Source organism: Photinus pyralis, unplaced genomic scaffold (assembly GCF_008802855.1).
Source record: "Photinus pyralis isolate 1611_PpyrPB1 unplaced genomic scaffold, Ppyr1.3 Ppyr1.4_LG7, whole genome shotgun sequence".
NCBI lineage: Eukaryota > Metazoa > Arthropoda > Insecta > Coleoptera > Lampyridae > Photinus > Photinus pyralis.
In genome coordinates this window covers 8,216,151-8,239,669 of record NW_022170738.1, presented here as the reverse complement: position 1 = coordinate 8,239,669, position 23,519 = coordinate 8,216,151, and the positions used below count along the sequence as shown (strand labels likewise).

At 35.2% G+C, this 23,519-nt stretch overlaps 2 protein-coding genes and 1 long non-coding RNA gene across 6 annotated transcripts; 2 read left to right on the top strand and 1 right to left on the bottom strand.

The window, feature by feature from the left end:
* Positions 1–220: 220 nt before the first annotated feature.
* On the top strand, positions 221–22,996 carry LOC116175395 (MICAL-like protein 2; the record flags this gene model as incomplete). The annotated part of the gene is given in 7 exon segments (XM_031493495.1): positions 221–408; positions 6,280–6,368; positions 17,034–18,256; positions 18,429–18,621; positions 18,669–18,870; positions 21,961–22,312; positions 22,367–22,996. Coding segments are annotated over 7 exon segments (2,671 nt in total), but the record flags the coding sequence as incomplete, so codon positions are not given.
* Positions 10,702–11,685, top strand: LOC116175397. Of its 3 annotated transcripts, XR_004146304.1 has the most exons (4): positions 10,702–10,921; positions 10,968–11,233; positions 11,300–11,502; positions 11,554–11,685. It is a non-coding gene; the product is annotated as an uncharacterized LOC116175397 (long non-coding RNA). The 3 variants fall into 3 exon arrangements; XR_004146302.1 differs by having other exon boundaries at positions 10,988–11,502; XR_004146303.1 differs by having other exon boundaries at positions 10,705–11,233.
* Positions 11,964–13,343, bottom strand: LOC116175396. Of its 2 annotated transcripts, XM_031493498.1 has the most exons (4): positions 13,111–13,343; positions 12,833–13,056; positions 12,534–12,784; positions 11,964–12,473 (listed from the first exon to the last, which is right to left on the bottom strand). In XM_031493498.1, the coding sequence occupies exons 1-4, from the start codon at positions 13,144–13,146 to the stop codon at positions 12,178–12,180; spliced, it is 807 nt and encodes a 268-aa protein (XP_031349358.1). In that variant the 5' UTR covers positions 13,147–13,343; the 3' UTR covers positions 11,964–12,177. The 2 variants fall into 2 exon arrangements, with proteins under 2 accessions (XP_031349358.1, XP_031349356.1); XM_031493496.1 differs by having other exon boundaries at positions 12,534–13,056.
* Positions 22,997–23,519: the final 523 nt, after the last annotated feature.

Here is a 23,519-nt window from a genome sequence, read left to right as displayed (position 1 = left end):
GCATCTGGTTAACAATCTCTGATGTAATCGCTATTTGAATGTTGTAAACATAGCTCACCCACAAGAACACAATCGCTATTTTTATAAACATTTTGTAATGTTTATTGTTCAATTATTTCCTAAATTAAATAACAAACGCGTGTCGATGCATGAAATTATTGCGCAACCTTCCGGGATGTTTATATAAACAATTTTCACGGCCCGCCGTTTTCTCTTCCAGTGACTTCTCAAAGCTGAACAAGGAGGACATTTATTACAACAACGACTTGGCATTCCAAACTGCAGAGCGCCATTTGGGAATACCGGCTCTCTTGGAACCGGAGGACATGGTGGAATATCCGGTACCCGATCGCCTATCAATTCTCACATATCTGTCACAATACTACCAGACGTTTGTCGTCGCACAAGGTAAGCTTTCGATTATCACAAATCTGAATATTCAAATTACATTATTTATGATAATTTCAAAGAATCGGTAGTCGCAATTCAAAAGTGTCCCGGAATTTATGCGAGTGACGATGTAGGTAGTCACAATCCTATTTTTAGTTTGCATAAGAAGTTGTTTAGTTACAGCTTTTGGTGTCTAGTCAAGTCTATATAAAACAAAAAGAATTGATATAATTATTTATTTTCTTAGTGAAACTTCAGGTGAGAAAGGCGACATATTTTAATACGCATCGATGCCATAGTTTACTTAGCATCAATCAATTCTTTGATGTATGAGCGGCACAGCGATCTAATCAATAAATCAAGCAATCATAACCATTAATATCAGTCACCCCAATCGTCAAGATCATCAGGGCATCTAACAGTACCTGGACCCCATGACTGCTTTCGACCTGGTAGGAAAGTATTGACTGTGCCAAGTTCTCCACCGAACAGCTTCCTATCTCCAACAAAAAGTCGCACTTTTGGAAGAGTGTCTTTAAAGTGTAGGGAAAAAAACGTTTACTATTTTCCGATCTAGAATAAGAATATTCCATAAAAATTACCTATAGGTTTCTATTTGAAAAGAAGTCAAAATGTGCATAGCATCATTAAATGGGATTATGCAGGTGCAGTTAAACCCTAATAAATCATCCCCTGAAACGGATATCTTTCTAGGCACAAATGCTTGCTTCAAAAGTATCGTTTATGTTCTGTTTCGAATTTCATGTCTTAGTTTTATTCGGGAAAAAAACGAAATTTACCCTTAGTAGTCATTCTAATCAGTTCGGGATTATCGACAATTTTTATTTTATGATACGCTCTCTCAAGGCGGGCCGCCACGTTGTTGTGACTACACACGCTTTTTTTTAACTTTTGTTTGTATTTGTTACTAATAATTCATTTATTGTCTACAATCAAGAAACGTTGCTCCCTGTTAATACTCGTATTTGGATGAGTAACTTACGGCGCTAAAAACTCAGACATAAAAAAACGTTTTTTGATAGTCTTACATCCTTTATGCGTAATGGACATGCGCAAAAATCATAGTAACCGTTTTGCCGACAAAAATATTTTAGTTATTTTTTCCCCAGTTTTTTTGTAAAAAACGTGGCAAAACTTTTGTAGGTTGTACAGGGTGGCCAACTAAGAATGCGAGGTACTGTATCTGAGAACCTATACATCGTAGAGGCTTGCGGTAAAAAAAGTTATTACTAAAACGGGCACGAGAAAAACCTGGAAAATATTTTGAAGTTTCTGAAATGGTCGCTAGACGGCGTAACTGCAAATTGGAATCTAAAAAAGTGATGTTTCTGTGAATTCCGCTATATTAACATAACAAAAAATGCCTGGTCTTTGAAGTCGACAGTAATCTGAACCTTTTTTGTTTGACAATTATTGCTCTATCCCTAAAAATGAAGTGGCGGGTGGTATTCAAAAGTTTCCGTAAAGAACACCCTGTATCTTCGAAACGGCTGAGCCGATTTTAACAAACTCGGGTTAATTGAAAAGAGTATGAAATATTTTACTGTCAACCACGGATAGCTAGATTAGATTTTTAAATTTTTACTCTAAATTTCTTTCCATTTTTCGATTGCCACTATGGGGATCTCACTTATCTTAAGAGATAGAAAGTTGGTTAAATGGGGGCAAAGTTGCCAATTTTGGTGCTGAATAAGAATCTGAAAAGATATTTGAAATATCTTCAATAGTTTTGAAGATATCGCAAAAAAACGAAAATGTCTGATTCCCGTTTTTAATTTTTTTATGATAAACTAATCGTAGTAGACATTTCTAATTAACACATTATTCGGACACTTTTTAATGGAGAGTATGTTGCAGCAGCCATGTGGGCATTTCGATGAGAAGTGTAGTAAATTTGGATCATATCTCTTTGATCTACACTTGGTAAAGGCATTTTCGCAATACAACTAGCATAAAGTCAACCTTTTGTTCACAACAAAAGAACGTTTGGTTTTTCTAAAGCACTCTTCTCAAAAAATTAATAATCGAATTTTTAGAAAAATGTGATACTGCACCGCCATGTGCGATATATCGTTGTAAAGAGAAAAAAAGGCGTAATCCGAAAATGTCAAAATTCAAAATGGCGCCCATAAGAAAAACTAAAGTTGCCACGTGTTTCTCCGTCATCTTGAAAATAATTAAAAACAGGATGCCATATTTGAAATCTCCATTAAAAAGTGTCCGAATAATGTGTTAATTAGAAATGCCTACTACGATTAGTTTATCATAAAAAAATGTCAAAACTATTTAAGATATTTGACATTTCTTTTCACATTCTTATTCAGCACGGAAATTTGCAACTTTGCCCCCATTTAACCAACTTTCTATCTCTTAAGATAAGTAAGATCCCCATAGTGGCACTCGAAAATTGGACACCGTGTATAGAGTGTGACACGTAATTATTTTTCTTTTTTGTCCTTATTGAATGAAAGACTAGAAAGAAAATAGGATGTTGGAGGAAACACAAATGGGTTTCAAAATGCAGCGTTTGACAGAATGGAAAGAGAAAACGTATGGAAAATGATGGAAAATGGGAAAATATACAAGGCCCAACCATCAAGGTACAAAATTGACACAAAAAAGAAGAATGGCTTAATATTTTATTGATTTTGTTATGGAAGCTTACAATACTTGCAGAATACAAAATTAAATGTTGGAAATGAAAAAAATGATCGAATTTCCTTTGCCGCAGGGTTTTGTCATCGGAAGAAAGAGGTGTCAAATGTTGAACTAATTTTAGTAATAAATCGTCGGGCGAAAGCACTTGTGTAATATTTAAATATCACTTCCTAATCCACGCTAATCATACATGAAACGCGTGGAAAAAATGACCGTCACTTTCTCCGCCATATCTTGACAGTTAAAAACGAAAGTGAACATACAGTTATTATGGCATTATTCGAAATTGGTCGACTCGAATCGATGGTTGTATAAGACCATAGTCTGATCGGATAAGGTTCAACGGCCCGAATGTCTGGTCTTCTTCCAACTTTAAACGAAACTCCGTCACTTGTTAAGTAATTGCGTTGTTGCGCAATTTTGCGGCTCGATATCAAATTAATGCAAGTCACTTCAACGTTGACTTATATTTCCACAGATTGACCTACTTGCCTCCGCAACACCCAAAAGGGTTATCGGATACTCTCCACCGAACACAATGAAAGTTTTATTGGGAGCACTTTTGGTTTGTTAAACAAATCGCATGCATGCTTTATGCAAATTGGCTACTCAAAAGAAAGTTAACTGAACTCGTTGGTCGTTGCGCCTCACTTACAATTAGTTTTTGTTATACAAATTCGCTAAAAATGAAAGGAATTTGTCCTTGTTCTACGCAAGAATGTGATTTTTCTTCACTTACTAAATCAGCCGAAGCATGAACACCGAACAGGCAAAGAAGGTCAATATACTTGCACGAATTATCTTTATCGGTTGCTTTCAAATTTATTTGGATTATCGTAATGTCTTCCCATTTATCGCCCGTTTTGAAGTGCTCGAACGGTCGAACAAAATACAAGCTTTTGGTTAATCAATTACTTACGACCATTTGCTGGCCACTTAAAGTGTCACCAGACGGTGTTGTTTTGTCATCTAATCTTCTTCTTGTTGTGTCTTTAAACACACTCCAGAAATGCTCATTAACTTACATTGTTGGCTAATCAAACAGTCTTGAGATCGCCAATATTTTTAGACCAAATATGACGTTGCCGTAGTGTAGTATCCATTTACCACTGTTGTTGGTTGATTGTTAGAATGCAAAATTAATATTTCGTCGCTGGCATTTCTCTTGTGTAAATTCAATTGTAACCACATAACTTGGTTACATAGTAGTCATAACTATTAATGCTCCAGTCAAGAAATGTAAAATTTTTTTTAGTGCATTTGCAGTTGATGGTAGTTATGGTATTTGTGACAAGAAACTGGTAGATAATTAAAAGCGTGGACAAGTTTATCTGTGAATGTATACAGTGCTATTCATTCAGAAGTAGACATAGGCATTTCCTATGTCTACTTTTAAATGACAAAAATGCTTCTGAAAGACGCCTAATTTTATGCAACCGAAATAACATGCGCACGCATTTTTCATTGTCATTCTAGATTTTAATAAAAACGACAGTAAATAGTATGCTTTTAGGTTATGATGAAGAGTTATTAAATTCGACCGCCATTTCCACAAAAATTAAAACATTCACGGCCAGTTGTACAACAAAAAATAATCCAGGATCATTATTTAATCCGGTATTAAGACATTTGATTAGCTTTATACTGCAGTATGCAGCCAATCAAATGTCAAAATTCTTGTTTAAACTCAGATTTGGCAAATAATGTAGGATTTTGATTATAATTCGCTTTCGTGGGTTGTTTACGGTGTCTTATGTGGATCGCATTTAAATAACCACTAATTTTAAAGTGATAAAGCAATAATATTCCAATTCATTAATATGACAGCAAAATCTTCATTTGTTGTAAGAAGTTATTTTGGTTGCATAAAATTAGGCGTCCTTCAGAAGAGTTTTTTCTCATTTATAACTAGACATAGGAAATCCCTATGTCTACTTCTAAATGAATATTATTGTATACATTTCATGTACAGTGTGTCCTTTTTTTAAAGATAGAGACTCACTGTTTTCGCGACCCTGTGCAAGTGGATTGGAGTGGATTCGCATTATAACAAATACATGATATAATTAACAAATGTTCATTTCTACACCTTTCCCCTATAAACGGGTATGCTTGACTACCTCCCGAACGCTTTCTTTACAAGTTATGTAACTTCCATTCCTTAAGAACAACATAAGAAATCAGGCATGCTAGAAACACGGGCATTTTGCGACTTTATTATTTTATTTTTTTATTTATTTGCCTTTATTTATTATTATTACTTTAATCTCATAATTTCTGTTTATGTGCACGTCATAAATTATTAGTTTATGTGTGTAAGATCGTACGCTAGCGACTGTTTTTTATAGAAAAAACTGGTTTATTCGGAAAAACGTCACGCATATTAGTAATAACGAGGGTATAACATAAATGGACGTCATAAAACACTTTCGTCTGCGAAGTTACAAAGCGCGTACGCATTCGTTATTTCTATTTAAAATTCCAGTTAAGCTAAAGATTCTTACTGCTTAATTATTAATTAACAAGTATCTATAAAGTGGATAATTTAAGGACTTAATCAGTGTGGTAAGAAGACCCGAAAAGTTAGCAGGGCAAAGACAGCACAAACAACGTTGGTTGGTGCCTCGTTTGTACTTGTGCCGTATCAATCAGCCAAACAAACCGAGCGTCTAAACCGCGCTTAAGAGAGATATCGAATTTTCTACGTCACAATTTTTTGAGAGCTTCATAGCCAACGTGAACGAAAGTATGTCTGGCGATAATGCCTGTTTTATGCAACGGGATTTTTGTCGCCCGACAAACGCGCCGCGCTCCTAGTTCAATTCAATTAAATGTGAGCATTTATGCACGAACGCGCCTAAATTTGTGTCGCCGAAGGTGCGCGCGTCCTTTAGATACCCGCCGCGACAGATACTTAAAACGCGACTTGGAGTGAAAAAAATAGATTTTTCGTAAGAGGCGCAGAAAAGATTCCCTCCTTGGTGCAACCCTCGACACCATAACGAACCAACAAAAGTTGGGTAATAGCTAAAGATCTGCTAGTGACAGTCGTAGGGACGGACGAAAAAAGCGGGGTTACAATTGTTTTATTTTTGTGTAAATGCGCCATTAAATATTTCGTTTGTCCAGCACTTTCACGCTGGCTCTTCGCAAAAATTTTAGAGCCTACAAATTGCTATAAACCGATAATAATAAAGAATTTATTTTCAGGATCTCCATCAAGAATTGTTCCTAAACGGCCGAACAATGCGTCCGTCGGCGGCGTCGTGTCGCCCTCCTCGAAAAGTCCATCACCGAAGGTAAGTTTCGGACGTTAAAATATTCTCCTCGCTTTATATTCGTGCAATGTGCTATTTATATTGTTAGTGTTTGTTTTTCTGTTGGGGGTTATTTGTACGGTAATCGGTTGTTGGCTTGTAAATTGGATCCTCATAAATGTGCATTGTGCATGGCTTCTCTTCTCTATTTGCTTTTAGATTGCGGTGGTTTCTTCTTGATGATAAGGTATACTGTTTGTAATCTAAATAAGGTGCACTTTTTAAATTGTGTAAATAAAAGCAAGTAAATAAACAGTGTGGGTTTGTGGTGAGTAGTAAGGTTTGAAATTGATTGTGTTGATGGAGGAGTTTTTTTTACAAACGTGTGCGAAAGGGCATGTGGCAAGAGTAGACGACTGCCCTGTGGTTTCCACTATTATTTATGCATTATGCATGTTGTGTTATGAAGCATGTTGATACTTTAAGAACTTAAATTTAAGTTCAGCTTACACATTTTTGGCTTGTCATATACATTATACATGGCGTTCTTAAACGAAGTAGCAAAGACGAACCCAGAACAGATGACATTTGAACGAAACCCACCTTGATCAACTATGGCACAAATAAGGGAACACACATACATTTTTGTCAATAACACTAGAGTTGTACTCTAAATTGTTTATTGCTCGCTATAAAAATTGATTTTTCTTTACAATTTTGAGTAGTACTATGCATTTTTTTGAAATGTAAAAAGTATAAAAGTTTAGTTTTAAATCATTCTAGTTAGAAATGTCCTATTTTTAAATTGGGACGTAGTGTATTTTAGTATTGAAGTCATATACAGTGTCCCAAATGAAGGGAAGTGAAGGGGTAGCTTCGTTATTATTGAATTTAGCAGATTTGTGTGCTGTTTAAAATACCGTTCCCGCTTACGTGTATTTGAAAAAACTGTCGATTTTCAAAAATTTAAATAAATAAATAATGACAAAACGTTTAATTTGAGAAAAAAATATGTTCCAATTAATTTAATTGGATGGCGATGTGAATATTACCTAACTTTCTTTTGTTAAATAGGTACTTAGGTGTTTTATTGGATTTTGACATAATAAGAGTTTTTTTTAAATTTTTTGTTTATCGATGTCAGGATCTATCATTGAACAAAAACAAATGCTAGTAAAAATAATACATCAATAAAAAAACTTATATAGTATGCATACTAACAGTGCCAATACACATTCGGCCCTGAAAAATATAATAAATGTTGAGGTTATAATATAACTGTTATAACTATAAGGGACTTTCCCGTCTGATACGGGAGCAGTTCGTTTCGGGTAGAGGATCGATTTTAAAGGTCACCGTAAATAATATATTTTGATTTCTACTTATTACAAAATACAACTGTAGTGTATGAAGTGATGTGACAGACAATAGACAGTAAACAGGAAGGAACCAGAACTCAGCCTTTAGGCTTTATCTCAAAATATATTCCAGTGAATTATTAAGTGGCGAAAGCATAGCTCAAAGCGATTGATTACAATTCTAAAAGTTCATCGCCACAAAATAGTATAATCGGATCCACGTGCAGATCCTACTTTACATCACACCGCGATCCTATCAACGGCATGCAAAATTGCTACCTACTTTAATATTGTAATTATTTCTAAAGTCTTGAAAGGGGTTAGAAGTCGCCGGCACGGAAAGCCGAAAGTTCACCAATTAAATTTAAAAACAAATAATAGACATTAAGACATCCGCCATAAGACGAAATCTAAACTTCCTGTTTCAATGGCACGAAAAACTTGTTTGTAAAAACAAAAAACGGTTTCGTTTAATTGCGGATTTAATTTTAATTAGCGAGTAAATTTACATACTAAAATGTAAAGAGAATGGGTGTATAGTGTCTACAAACCCGTAATTATAAAGACATTTTTTTTTAATTGTCTTAATTATCATATGATTTTGCCGCGTAATAAATGGTCGCGCATTTTTTTTACAAAATTGTTTAATGTATAATAATATTCTACAATAGGATTTGGATAGAAAGTGTTATTTACGCCAGCCTTGACTGTTTTTTTAGATACATCTTTTATGTTTTTAATTAGATGAAAGCCTGTATGCAGTGTTAATTTAAATAAATCATAAAGCCACTCATTTATTTAATAGACGGGCTACTACTTTGCCATATTTTTTATGTTGTCTTTGGAAGGTTCCCAAATGTGAGTAGATGAAAAAAAAATTGATTTGGCTTGAAGGACCAATTTGTAACTGCTTTTGTAGAAATGTTTATATCACATACTGTAAATTGTATCCATCCTGCAATGCAATCACGTGTCTATGATAAATTTGATCCTAAACTGTCATTTTTTATACACAATAATACATTCTCCTGTTCAAAGTGTACACACGCCTCTGAATGCTAAACAAAATTTTAATCCAACCAAAGGAATGTTTTTGTTTTTTTTGGACAGGTGGGGAAATGCATTACGCACACTCCAGCTGGAAATCCGGAGTAGTGTGGGACTCCCCTATAACGGGTTTACCCACTAAAACCCCACCTGAGGCGTCGGCTACTGCGGCCATTGGCCTATAGTTTGCAGAAAACTTAATTTTTGAACTTTATAGTAAATATACAAAACAAACAAATAAACCAGATCATATCAATATACAAACAACCATAATATAGATATTAAAATTTTAACAAGACATTTATTATTATTACTACCATCACCATTACCACCATTTTCATTATTTTTATTTTTGGCGATCATCTATAGTTTATCAAGCATTCCAATGCACCGCATGTAAGTAATTGTCCTCTCACACTCTTCCTTTCCCTTAAAATTTTCGGCTCAGTTCCTGTTAATCTTAAAGGTGGTACGCTGAACATCAAACTTCACGCAAGTACAGAGTATATGTTCCACCGTCAATGCTACATTACATCTCTCACATACTGGAGCATTCTCACCTTTCAGCAAATAGCCATGTGTGAGAGCTGTTATCACTGAATTTAAATGAAGATTTTCCAATTAATGAAACAATAACCAAAACCCTCGTTTGGATTAGCCAAATAATTTTGACGGGTCGATTCTTTTAGGAGTATAAATATTACTTCATACCAATTTATTATGCAAATTCGTAACAATAATCGACCACTACTTTATACAAATCACATATTACAGTAATTGACATGAGTAATATTCCCTTCTTGATCTTATCTTTCCGTGGAAAATGTCACTTCCTTTAGAAATATGGAAACAGATCTCTTTGATGGTAGAAGTAACTTTTTTTACCCCATCACGGTAACGTTATCTTTGTGATGAATGCAAAGTTTGGCGGAAGAGAAGTCGTATGAATCGCGAATCCAAGCAAACCGGATTAAATTTCGCGAAAGTAAAACTCGATATCGTGAATGTGCCAAGGAATAAAATGCCAATGATCCGCTGTGTTGATATTAATTTTGTCCAATTTATTAACTAGGTTTTGTTGCGGATAACTCGTAATTTGTCACAAATCCAAATTACACGCTACCCATTTTGAGGTTAAACCATGGACTTCATATTGCAAATAGTATTCGCTACCCTTCGGTTCATTTTACAACCATAGTCCTACATTACTCAAATGTTTTGTGTTAATACACATATAACGGGTGTTCAGAAAAGGTAGGGGGGATTTGCAAATTCAATTAAAAGAAACTAAAAAGTAGAGATGTGTGTATTTGTGGATTAATTTGTAAATAACTTTTTGGAAAATTTGTGACAGAGATTATGTTGTCCAAATGATCACCTTCGCTCCTCTGGCGCTCTTTCAATTGAAAACGGAATTTAGCCGCCACTCGTCTACACATCTCTCTTGAAATCGGAGCTTCTCGGAGGCCAATTAATGATGCCCTCGCGGATCTTCAAAAAATTAGGCCTAATGATACCTTCACCAGACATGCCCATACAATAACTTTTCGACTATGTAGTAGTCGTTCATGTGGATTTTCGTTGGCCCAGTTGCACTTCTGTTCTTTGACGCACTGAGACCATTAGGGTAATAGGCACGTATGCAAAAAAAAACACGATGGTCTCCCAGGTACGCTTCCATTGTCACTAAATCTCCAAAGAGTACTGCTACAGCCCACCCTTACGCGCCCTTCCATAGCAACACCGTTACCATCACAGCGGCGCAAATACAAATACCCTCCAAAACCTTGTATTTTTACCCCTTCTCAGATATTTCTTGCACGCTCACAATGTAATGCTCTCCACAGATGATTCATTTCATACCCAACATTAATTTTTTTGTAAATTTGTTTTGTTGTCAATTATAAGATGGGGTTTTTTTAGAATGACGAGGTTTTTCGAAATACAGGGTAATTCAAAATTGAGTGTAGAAATTTATTATTTTTTTATAATAGACACTTTGGACAAGCACTGTGTAAACGTGTGCGTATTACGTAAACGTTACTTTGTCACGGATACGTATACGTATGCTGTGAGTTAAGGTTGCTTTAGTTAGGACTGTGTTTTTCTAAGGTAGCGTATCTGACGTTTAGAATATTCGGTTACTCTGATGTCAACATTTTTAAGAATCGAAAATGGGTAAATTTAAAGGTAAGTAATTTAAAGTGGGTTAGGTGTAGGATAATTAAATATTTAGATTTGTTTAAAAAAACGCAGACGCTGCTTGGAAAAAGTTATGTTTAGCTGGAGTAATAACAACTGAAGACTATTGGAAAATATGTAAAAAACGAACATTGCACTATAGCAGAATTTGCTCCTACAGTCGAAAAAAATTTGATTTATCAAAATATTCAGATGACGATGCAAAAAATTTGTTTCGATTTACACATTTTCAAATTTATACACTGGTAAATTTACTGCGGATCCCACAAAATTTCACTGTTCATAGAAGTCGATGTACTGGTAAGTGTTCCTAGTTAGGTTCAGCATTTGTATGGTACTTGATCACACAAACCAACTTATTTCCAGGAATAGAAGGCTTATGTATATTACTTCGCCGCTTAAGCTATCCAAATAGATTATGTGATCTTGTGAACATCTTTCATAGAGATCCGTCTACAATTTCACGAATTTTCAATTACATGGTAAAATTTGTTTATTTTAGAAACAAACACCGTGTTCAGTCCTTAAATCAATGCTGGATACTTAATAGATTGGAAGAATTTGCGCAGGTGAGATTGTCATTAATACCAAACTCACTAAATGTTTGTAATTAATTCTAGTGTTGCGTAGCAGCTGGGTCAATGTATCCAAACATTATTGGATTTATTGATGGCACTGCGAGAGCCATATGCAGGCCAAAATACAAACAGAGAGATTTCTATAGTGGCTACAAAAAGCAACATATGCTGAAGTACCAAAGCATTGTATTTCCCAATGGGTTAATTGGTAGGCTTGATGGCCCATTTATTGGAAGAAGACATGATGCAGCTATTCTTAATTTAAGTGATATAAGGCTAGAAATGGCAAATGTATTCTCTACACCTACCACAAACTATGCCTTGTACGGTGACCCTGGTTATTCCAATTCCCAGTACATTAAAGTTGGCTATAAAAATCATCACAGTCTCACTGAAAGGCAGAAATTATTCAACAAAACTATGTCTGCTTTACGTGTGAGTGTTGAATATGGTTTTGGGAAAATTGTGCAGTTATTTGCCTTTGTGGACTTCAAAAAAAATCAGAAAGTTTATTTACAACACTTAAAATTTCAATATTATGTAGCAGCGTTTTTAGTAAATTGTTATATTTGCATGAGTGGATGTCAAATCTCAGATTATTTTGCTTGTTTACCACCTAGTATCCAAGAATATTTACAATAAACAATGTTGTATCTGTAAAACAATTTATTTTTTGGCCAATAACATTAACAATTCATGCATCTGTTGCTGTTGGACATCACGTCGTTTATTTTCTTCTTCTGTAATTCTGATCTTCTCTTTCTCAACTTCTAGTTTTTCTCGTTCCAATGTTGCTTTTTGTTGCTGCAGGTCATACTCGATTTCCATTTTTCGCTCTTCAAGTTTCAATTTTTTCACTTCAATGTCATAATCCTGTTCTTGTTTTCGTTTGATAAGCTCATCCTCAGGAAGCAGCGCACTACGCTTTTTTCTTACTGTTATGGGTCCTGGTGCTGTATCTTCTACAGCATGTTAATGGAATGTATACAATTTTATTCTTGCCATACTAGTTACTTGCTTACCGGTCTGATTTAAGAGTTCATCTCGTTCCATGTCTGCAGTGTGTTTTTCCACATTTGCTGCTGTGGCCCGAGGTCTTGCTGTTTTAAGTTGGGGTGTGGAAACTACATTAGAATTGTCTGTTTCATCTTCATCTGCACTACGGGAATCAGCATTTGTGGTTCGGGTTATAGGCACATTGCTTGCATCAATATAAGCAACGACTACCTCTAACAAATTCCCTAATTCCGTATGTTCTTTTTCTGTACCAGTTCTACGAAATGTAATGATTATAAAAAAATAACAGTATTGGCTAAAGTACTTATATTGCAGCTGCTCTTGTTGATATTTGTCCACCAATTTGTTGGCTCTCTCTTTCAATGTGCGCAACAAAAATTCCACATTAAACGTCTCCTTCATGTCGGCAAGAATCAGATCCCACTGATTTTTGCCTAGTTGGTATGGATTGTGTTCTACACACAATCGCATTAGATGGATATCCATTTGAAGTGAAAAAAACGTCCTCGATTTGCGGGCTTGAGAACCCTAAATTAAGGAAACCTTTATTGGTCATTTTAACTCAATGGTATGCGCACTTACCGTTTTTGCACAGCTACTGTTCTGTTGCAGAAACATGATTTCAGTGATGTAAACACAAACGTAACCTCACTTTTTCAAATACACCGACTCTCATAACCCAACCGTAAAGCTATGTTGCGTACGTCGGTTTATTCTCAAGGCTACACGTATCCGCATGATAATACGTAAAATGGGAGGAGCCTAACGTAATGCGATAAGGATAAGTCATACGGACACGGATACACAGCTCTGTCCTAAGTGTCTAATATAATCGTATGTTCGAATTTGCTTCGTTTTCTAGATAGAGGGTCAGCCGATTTAATTAAAATTTGGTAGGGCTATTTGTGGTCATAAGGGCCTTCCTTTGGTTTAAATAAAAACCAATTTAAAAAAAAAAGCTTTTACATCCTGTATCTAGAAAACGACACAAGTTTTTTGGCTGGTAAATACGCCATTAAAATCTTTGTACTCAATTTTGAATCACCCTGTATAGAATAAGCAAGTTGTAAATCAGCATATGCCTGATGAAAGCGCATTTTTGGTACTAGAGATCAGTATTTTATTAACAAAGTTTTAAATTATAGATTTCACGAGTAGTCTAACTCAAAATGAAATGAAAATTTGAAGTCTCTAGCTATTGTAATTGCTGATGAGATCTCAGCCAGCCGTCAGCCAGCTATAACGAATATTAAGTGTGTATCTACATTAATATGTACACTGAGTCGTAACTGTGAGGGATATCATTAATAGGAAAATAGAAAAATTCCCTATTAGATATTCCTTTACTGGGGTGGTATTCCCTGCAATACGTTAACCCCTGAGAGCTGTCGTGATTTCATAATTTCTTAAACATATTAATAATGTAGTTTGTTTTAGTTATGCATTAGCTGGTGTTATTTTTGATAATTTATTTAAGAAATCAGGTATGTTTATGTAGTGCACAAAATGCAAACCACTAATTAACGTATTAATTAATGCAGCTTGCAGTAATTGTATAGTCAATTATATAATTTATGGTGATAATAAGTTCTAATCGGCTGCTACAGTCTGTAACAATATTATTCCCTCTTCTTTTATAGTTTAAACTTTACCTACAAGTACATTATGATCTATAGTGCTTTTTTGTATTAATGGTGTTCTCTTCCACTGCACCTCGAGAGATGACGCAGACTGCGGAGTTGATTAGAATATTCTATACTGGTTCAATGTACAGGGGAGTCAACGATTGCGCGGAGGAACTTAATGCCTTGAAGATAAGATTTTTCGATGGACTGCTTTTGTATTATGATATGGTTGAATATTATCCACATTTTAAAAATATTTGGAATTAGGTTGCGCCCACAAAGTAAGGCACCAAAATGGTTCATTTTTTTTTAAATAGAACCCCCTGTATTTGAATGCATTTTTGAATTCTATATGTAATTGTACGTCTTTTTTTATTATATGGTTAATATCCGAAAAACTAGTAGTTTTTAATTCGATTTGTAAGAAAAAATGGGCATTTGCAAGCGTCAGTATATTGTCAAAATTATTACTTAAATTGTGATTCCAGGTTTTATATCCTGGGTTAAGTAAAAGTCAACTAAATACATCTGCTATGAAAGATAAAAAAAAATAACTTACAGGGTGTTTTTTTTGGTAGGTCCAAAGTTACAAAACTTCATATTTCTAAATCTCACTTTTTTAAACGGAACACCCTGTATATTTTTCTGTCATCTTTTAGCTCTTCCAAAAACTTTCAACTTTTGATAATAATGTCCTATATACCTATCTCTGATATTTTTCAAAATATCTTGGTTTTCCTGGTTTTTATATTCTAATCTTAATTAAGTTATATGTAATTTACATAATAACGAGGTGGCCATGCAAAAAACAGGCAATTTTTAACTGCTTCGGCCAAAGCTAAAATCATACTTATTAATTCAATTTTCGAATAATTCATTTAAGTCTAATAACTGGAGAATAAATTTGATAGTAAAAACATAAACAAATATCTTGGTTTTCCTAGTTTTTATATTTTAATCTGAAATGAGTTCTAATTTACATAATAACGAGGTGACTGAAAAAAAATGAAACTAATATCACTGACTGGATGACATTAGGAGTTAAATTAAATTTGCTTTGTAGTCAAATGTTTTTACTTATTTTCCAGTTTTTGGACTTAAAATAAATTGTTTGAAAAATAAATTAATCGATATGATTTTTGTTTTGGACGAGATAGATAAAAATTGCCTTTTTTTGCATGGCCACCTCACTATTATTTATTTATTTATTATCCCTCTCTTGTTCTGGGCCCTCAACAGGCTTACGCCCAATTACAGAGTGACCCGCATAATGCTTTTTAGAGGTGCCTCTGCAGAAATGATATAAATTACATATAACTTATTTAAGATTAGAATATAAAAACCAGGAAAACCAAGATATTTTGAAAAATATCAGAGATAGGTATAGGAAAGAGCTAAAAGATGACAGAAAAATATACAGGGTGTTCCATTTAAAAAAGTGAGATTTAGAAATATGAAGTTTTGTAGCTTTGGACCTACCAAAAAAAAACACCCTGTAAGCTATTTTTTTTAATGTTTCATAGTAGATGTATTTATTTGCCAGGATAAAAGATATAAAACCTGGTATCAAAATTTAAGTAATAATTTTGACAATATACTGACGCTTGCAAATGCCCAATTTTTCTTAAAAATCGAATTATCTCAAAAACTAACTTTTTGGATATTAACCATATAATAAAAAAGACGTACAATTACACGTAGAATTCAAAAATGCATTCAAATACAGGGGGTTCTATTAAAAAAATGTACCGCTACTTTGTGGGCGCACCCTGTATAATTCCAAATATTTTTAAAATGTGGAGAATATTCAACCATATCATAATATAAAAGCACTTGACCGAAAAATCTTATCTTCAAGGTAATAAGTTACTCCGCGCAATGGTTGACTCACCCTGTACATTTAACTATAGTAGCCGTGACTCGGAGCAGCAAAAGTAGTAGGATATTTCTTTTTAAACTAATTTAACATTCTTGACTTGTATGCAGGGCTGATTTTTACCAAAGTTCGACAACACAGACATTTTTAATTAAAATTGGGGATAATATTGTCTAATGGTAACAGTTTCCAAATTATTCTAGGCTAACAAAGTCGAAGTCAAATATTAAATTTAACAAAGTGATATGGTCGTTTGTACATCAATATTTAATCAAATTTCAAGTTAGGTACTAGAAGTAGGGGACAAAATCATTACATATTGTCAACAAGTGGGATTCTTTTCAATGTTACTGAAGCGGAAAGAAATAAATGTTACGTAACATTTCCACAACGTAATTTCATTTTAAAATCACATGCACAAAATCTGATCTGACCATTTAGGTATCGCGAGTAAGATCGGTTGTGTCTGCTTCTGCTTTACAATACTAAAAATTCAATACGTCGAGAAGCGCATCATAAAAACTATCGATAAATCAAATTCGAACAATAGAAGAATTAATTATGCATGAAAGCACTGGAACACGTCCATAGGTATCTGCATGTATGTGAATTGACAATGGATGCGTTCATTTCTCACTATTTTTTCCCGTACAATTCCTGCATGTTAAAAACACAATAACGCTTAAACGAATGCTTATCAAATAGATAATGAATGGGTATTGGTAGGAAACACCAGTTTCGTTGGAAGGAAGTGGTCTAACTGTTATATTTTTTGTAGAAATGTAAATGGCACATTGCATTCCTAATTTCCTTTATAATTTTGCGTGGTCTTGCTTTTAACCCACACTGTTTATTCTATTTAGGAGGAAAAGATGGACGTTATCGGCCAGTACAAACCAGAAATTTTTTGTTAAAGGTAAATAATTCGTTTACGCTTTGGGTACGCTTGCTTATTATCACCTTGCCGAGCTTTCCGATCTGATACCATTCTCGTTTTTGTCTAGATTCCCAGACCTAGTGGTGGTGTAGGTCGTAGGGAGCCCTGCGCTAAATGTCGCCTTCCCGTTTTTATAGCGGAACGTCTGAGCGTAGGAAAACAACTTTACCACCGAACTTGCTTCCGCTGCGCTCGCTGCAATAGCCAACTAGCGTTGGCCAACTACTACGAGACCGAAATCGAAAATCAGTTCTGTTGCGAGGTCTGCCCTGACGAGGAGAAGCTCCAGCCGGACAAGTCGGTGCTGACTCGGTCGCTGAGCGATGAAGAGAAATCGATTGGTTTGCAAAAATTCGACGACCAAGATGATTACACTTCCGTTTATGAGACTGCTTTAGACAAGCAGACGGTGACTGACAGCGCACGTTCGGCCTTCTTCACCACTCACCTGGCAGACGAAGAAGTTCCCGAGTTGCCTAAAAGTATGCCTCCGATTATACAACAGACCGAACCACCTGACATTCAGCGAGTTAGTGAAAGCGTAGTTACCACAGATAAAGACTTAAGTAATGATAGTAACAGTATTATTAGTGCACCATTTGAATCTTTTGATAGTGGTTATCCGTCGATTCGTCAAGAAGACGCGGTTGTATATAGTAGCGATAAGTTAAGTGACGATGTTAACAAAAACCAGCAGCAGACTGCCATTGAATCGCTGGATTTTGAGTCGACCAAAGAAACTAAAACTACCAGTAACGATAATAGAATTTCTTTGGTGAAGTCTCGCGCACTTTTATTCGAAAGTAAACTAACACAAAATAATGAAATTAAATCACCACAAAAATCCGCAGTGCCTTTAGAGTCTCCTATTATTAATAGCTTAGATGAGTCCATTAATAGATTAGACAACCATAGTGATGATAAAATTGAGCAAGATGTAAAAACGCCATCTAGATTAGAAAACCATAGTGATGTAGAAGATAAACCGATTAAAGTTGATCAAGATTTAACTCCCTCAAGTGTCAAAGACGAAGAATATCCAGAGGACCTCAATCCATTTGGTGACAACCTTGACGACACCCCAAAGCCTGCAATTCGAAAGAAATTCGCCAACAAAAGGGCGATCGAGCCAAAACCGTACAATCCGTTCGACGAAGATGATGACGACCTCCCAGTCCCAGTTGAGCCCACAATTCGCGTTAGTACCAATCCGTTTGATACAGATGACGACGAACCAGAGGAGGAAGTACAAATCAGGCAAAAGCCGGTGCCATTGCCCAGAAATTCGAGGTAAATATTTTTGCCCTACTTTGCACAAACCAGTTCCCTAAGTAAGTGTAATTACTCTTGTGACGAGACTATTGTGGTTGTATTAAACTTAGTCACTTCCTATTAGTATTCTTTGCATGACCGTATAACTGTCAACGACGTGTGTGAATATGCTAAAATATTGCATTACTAGGAGTTTGGTGAATACACCCGAACCGAAGCCGAGAAAATTATCCTTGCCGGTCTCTAAAGAAATCTACGGGTCGAGTACTTCTTTAAATAGTGCCCATTCCAGTATCGGTACTTCGAGAAAGAAAAAACCTGCACCAAAACCGCCCACGGAATCGCCGCGCAGTTCGGTTACATCAAGTCCCTGCGTCAGCGTGGTTAGTATTTTGTTCTCCATTTACACGCGTATACAATTTAAATTTAGCAACACTCGCCCAAGACTACGCCGAAGATACGCAAGAACAAAAAAGCTCCACTTCCGCCTACGATCACCTCCACGCCTGTTACGAATCTAAACACAATGAGCTTAAATATTTCTGCGATATCGCACGACTCGTCTGATTGGAGTGATGAGAAAATTATGAAAGATGAAGTCAACAGAAATCGTCAAAGCCAAATTATTAACAGTAAGTGCTTTTTCACATAGTTTGGATATTATACTAGGTGGCCATTGAAGTACTTATGAAACAATTTCTGCATTGATTATGATAGACCCTGCATAATTTCCGAACATTCCAAAGAATTCATTACACAAAGTTTGATTAACACCTGAAATAAATCATGGGCACGAATAGAAAAATCAGTCATGAAAGCTCCATCTGGGTCGCACTTTGGATTCGAATAAACACATAACAATGATAAAAATTTATTCCAACACACAGGAAAGAATTAAAACATAATCCCTGTAAGAAAGATATGCTTACAAAGATTACACCCCTCACGCATGCGACAATTAAAAATAAAAACTCTTAAATTATACTTAGTTTGTTTCTTAAAAATCCAAATTATCTGATCGTAAAAGGTTTGCGATACTAGCCACACATTTTGGTGGCTTTTCGGGCGGTAGAACACATCCACATCAACTTTTAACGAAAAAAGAACCTTATTTTGAATCAACACTCGTACTAACTTTTTCTGATTGCGAACAAAACCGTTTTAAAAATTCCCACGAACTTTTACTACTTCACTTGGCGATATAATAACTTAAATCTTTCATTAAGATTGCTTAACTTCTTTTACAGAGTTTATTTTGATACCGACAAATTACGCTTTTACATAAACAGGCCGACTGCTCGAAAAAATTTAGCATTAGAAACGTACACGCTCTCAAATTGTCGCGAAAGAAAAAAGGTTAGTCTTCCGAGTGTCTTCAGTATTTAAAGAAACACCAGTTCCACTATAAAAAAATCGTCAATGAATTTTTAAAAACACCGCCAATCACTATTCACTTTGCGGCGAAAGAACACGTGCGTTAATTAAATTTCGCCTGATAACGTTTCTTATCGCAACCGGCTAGATAAAATCTTTTATAAATAACGCAAAATCTACCAGATGTGTACTTCTAACACCTTACCTAAATTGAATAAATTACAAAAGCATACAATTAAACGAAAAATTACGTATCTAGCAAAAACACACACCTCACTGCCAATTCAAGTGAAATAAACCAACTTTGTGTTCATTCGTAAATAACCCACCAGATTTACGTAATAAATTGAATCTTCTTCACATACAGGGTGGCACAACAATATTTTATAAAGGTTTCTTGGACTGTCAAAGTACAATTAGGAGATGCACAGTTTACTTACAGTACCTAACAGATAATACACATCAGCAACACTAGCTACTTTCACTAGAGTACTGACTCCCTTGAACTATATCATACACACAGTGCAGTCGCACAAGATGGCCGACTTTCGGTGTCATAAGTTAATGAGAGATGGGGGTTGAACCTGGGTAGCAGCAACTCAGAAATCATTTGAGCTCAAAATAAGAAGGCTTAATATAAGCTGAAACAAAAGCTGTTTATCCCTCGGGCGCGGCAATGGAACCTAGCATGAAACAAAAGAACGATTAGATTAAATAGCTGGAAAAATTATTAATGAACTCCTGTGACAAACTCATCATTTTTTATTCGATTTTTGGACGCCAGTCATACCAGGTGATCATAAAAGGCTGTCTCAGATTCAGCGGTATATTGTTACACATTAATTTACATATTCGATCTTTTCAAAGACAAAATCAAAATTTGTAACTGCTTATAGTTACATTTACAAGGGTTGAAGACCCCACTGGCATTAAATAAAATTGAACCTCTACGCCACTGTGCCCCTTACCTAGCCCTTATCTTGCGGAAGTTCGGCCTCTTATTTCTTCTTAAAATCTGAAATTCAAAATCTAATGCTCTGCTTTGATTGAATTCGTATAAATATGCATGTGAAGGCGATCAAATTTCGTGCTTCTTTCCAAATTATTTGACTTCATAAAAAGAAATACAAAAAATGCAATACCTGTCTCGTGTTCACGTGTAGAATGCTAAATTTGATCTAAAATTCATATTTACTATATAAAAACCTCTGATGCTAAACAAAATTTTAATCCAACCAAAGGAGAGATAAAATAAATTTCCAATCAAGGAACCAATTGAATTCTTATCAATAAATACAATACAAAATCTGTTTGATGCAAATCGTGCTCATAGGTCGATTCCTTTAGGAATATTAAAATTACTTCGAACAAAATGTTAATTATTGGAATCAAACCGGCGAGTCAAGCTGATAAACACCTAAACTACATGGTCTCAACTGGTGTTATGCTTGTTTTCATATACCATTGGAAATCAAAATCATCTAAGAATTACTTAACGGGACCTAAATTAGTTTTCTAAACTACAAAAGCTTTTGGATACTACAAAATAACTATTTTTTAATGTACCTAATAATAAATTAAAAATAATGGGGACGCTTCCAACTGCGATCCTCATGGAAGAAATTTATTATTTACTATGAATTTTTAATCTTTAGAAATTTTTAATTTGTTTAAATAAAATTGCGTGGTTTATTTATTAAAAAAAACAAAAATAATTGAAATATCTTGATGGGAACGCGGGGGTGGTTGAAACATAACTCTAGAAATTAAATCAGACACCGTTACCTTCTATCTTCAATTAATAGAATCAACACAAATATTTTTGGTACAACACATTTTGTAACGAATCGCCTAACTTGCAATGCTTCTAAATATCAGGTGTTTCATCTACGAAGTGATCACTACAACTGCTAACCTCAAGGCGGAAAACGGGTCTAACCTCGTCAGCCAAAAACCCCCTTACAATCCGGTCTCACTAGCGTTTTATCTCCAAAACGCACATCTTTAACCAAAATACACGCGTTTTTATTTCCACACATCCTTTCGTTCACGTTCGCTATGAAGCGGTATATGTATGTGTACAGTTTCCTATGTTGATGAACATAATACAAATTCAGCACCCCGCTCCATTAAACAAAACTAAATGGAGGAATTGTTTCTGGTTCTCTACCTTAAGTTACTCAATCACTTATTGTTTTTATTTTGTGTATTTCTTTCTTTTTCCACTTACACCCCAGTCCCACTGTTTCCTTGTTTTTGCAGTTCACTTTCGCCTTGGTCATAGTAACCATTGTGTTTATTCTTAATTTACCTTCGCTTTTATTTTTATGTAAACTTTTATATTTAAGGTCCTGAATCGCCGTTGAGCGAAGATTACTCGATACCCAACAAAAGCACCTACGGCAAATGGAAACGACGCAAAGGTCCAGCGCCCTCGCGCCCGATTCCACAAAGGAGACACATCAATCCTTTACCGATTGGCGAGATTAAAAGAGAACTAGAATTCATAGAAATACAACAGCAGGGCTTGGAAAAACAGGGAGTTAAACTGGAGCAAATTATTCGGGAGAAATGCGAAGGGCCCAACGAGCAATCCAACACGACCCTCTCCCCTGAAGTTGACGATTTAATTTTGCAGCTTTTCGACTTGGTGAACGAGAAAAATGATTTGTTCCGTAAGCAAGCGGAACTGATGTATTTGTAAGTATTTTAGCTTTTGATAATAATGACGTTATTCGACTCTTACTATTGCAGACGCCGACAGCAAAGATTAGAGGAGGAGTATGCAGATTTAGAGTATCAAATTCGTTGCTTAATGTTACAACCGGAAATTAACAAGACAGACAGTGACAAGGCTAGAGAAGAGGAACTAATTACTCGTCTTGTCGAGGTCGTGGAGAGGCGGAATGAAATAGTTGAATGCTTAGAAATGGATCGAATTCGGGAGGCGGAAGAGGATGATAGCATAAATAACCAACTGACTTTATACACTCTGAAGCGAGAGGATCTTACTGCGAAGATGAAGGATGACCTAAAGCAAAAGAAGAAAAAGAAAGATAAAAAATTTAAACTAAGAGGTTCAAAAAAGACTGATGCGGATAAAGACGTCGACGAATCTGAATGTTCTACTGTCACTATCATGAAAGAAAAAAAGAAAAAGAAGTTTAGTATTTTTTGAAAATTCAGTTTAAGTAGAATGCTCAATTTTTATTTATCGACTTTTATAGCATTTCTGTTCTTTTTTACTTGTAGGAAATTTGGTTACTTTTTTGTTACAAATAATGCAATTTAGTTTTTGTGTGCAAATTGTATTTTTCTAAATGTACACAACTCCTGTGATTATGTAGAGCATATATCTGAATACAATTATCTGTAATATAGTCATTTGGATTTTTTTATATGAGTATGTGAGAATATAAAGAGGAAGCTTTGAACAAGTGACGAAGTCTCACTTTTTTAGACGGTTACGCATATCATAAGAAAATTCGATCTTTCCTTAATAAAGCAGTGAAAACTGTTTTGCAATATCTCTCACCGTTTTCGAATAATAAATTTTTAAAGTTACCCCTGCAAATTCAATTTTTGACATAAAAACTTGAATATCGACTAGGTAAGCCCTTGGAGCAAAGGGTCAACTATGGTATGGTACCGTTGTACTCCAAATTCGACGTAGAATCCGAAAATGGAAAAAAAATGGGGGCTCCCTATTTAAAATAAAGTTGATGGCTACTTCCGGTATTTGCGGAAGTGGCGCCATCTTGAAAATATTTTAGTTCAATTCATCATGTGTCAAAACCCTTAAGGTTCTCCATATCTTTCTAACTGACGCTTGTCAAGAATGCCCCTATATAGACTCGTGGAAATACGTTACATCTCGAAACTGTACCGGGTGACCCAATAAGACTTT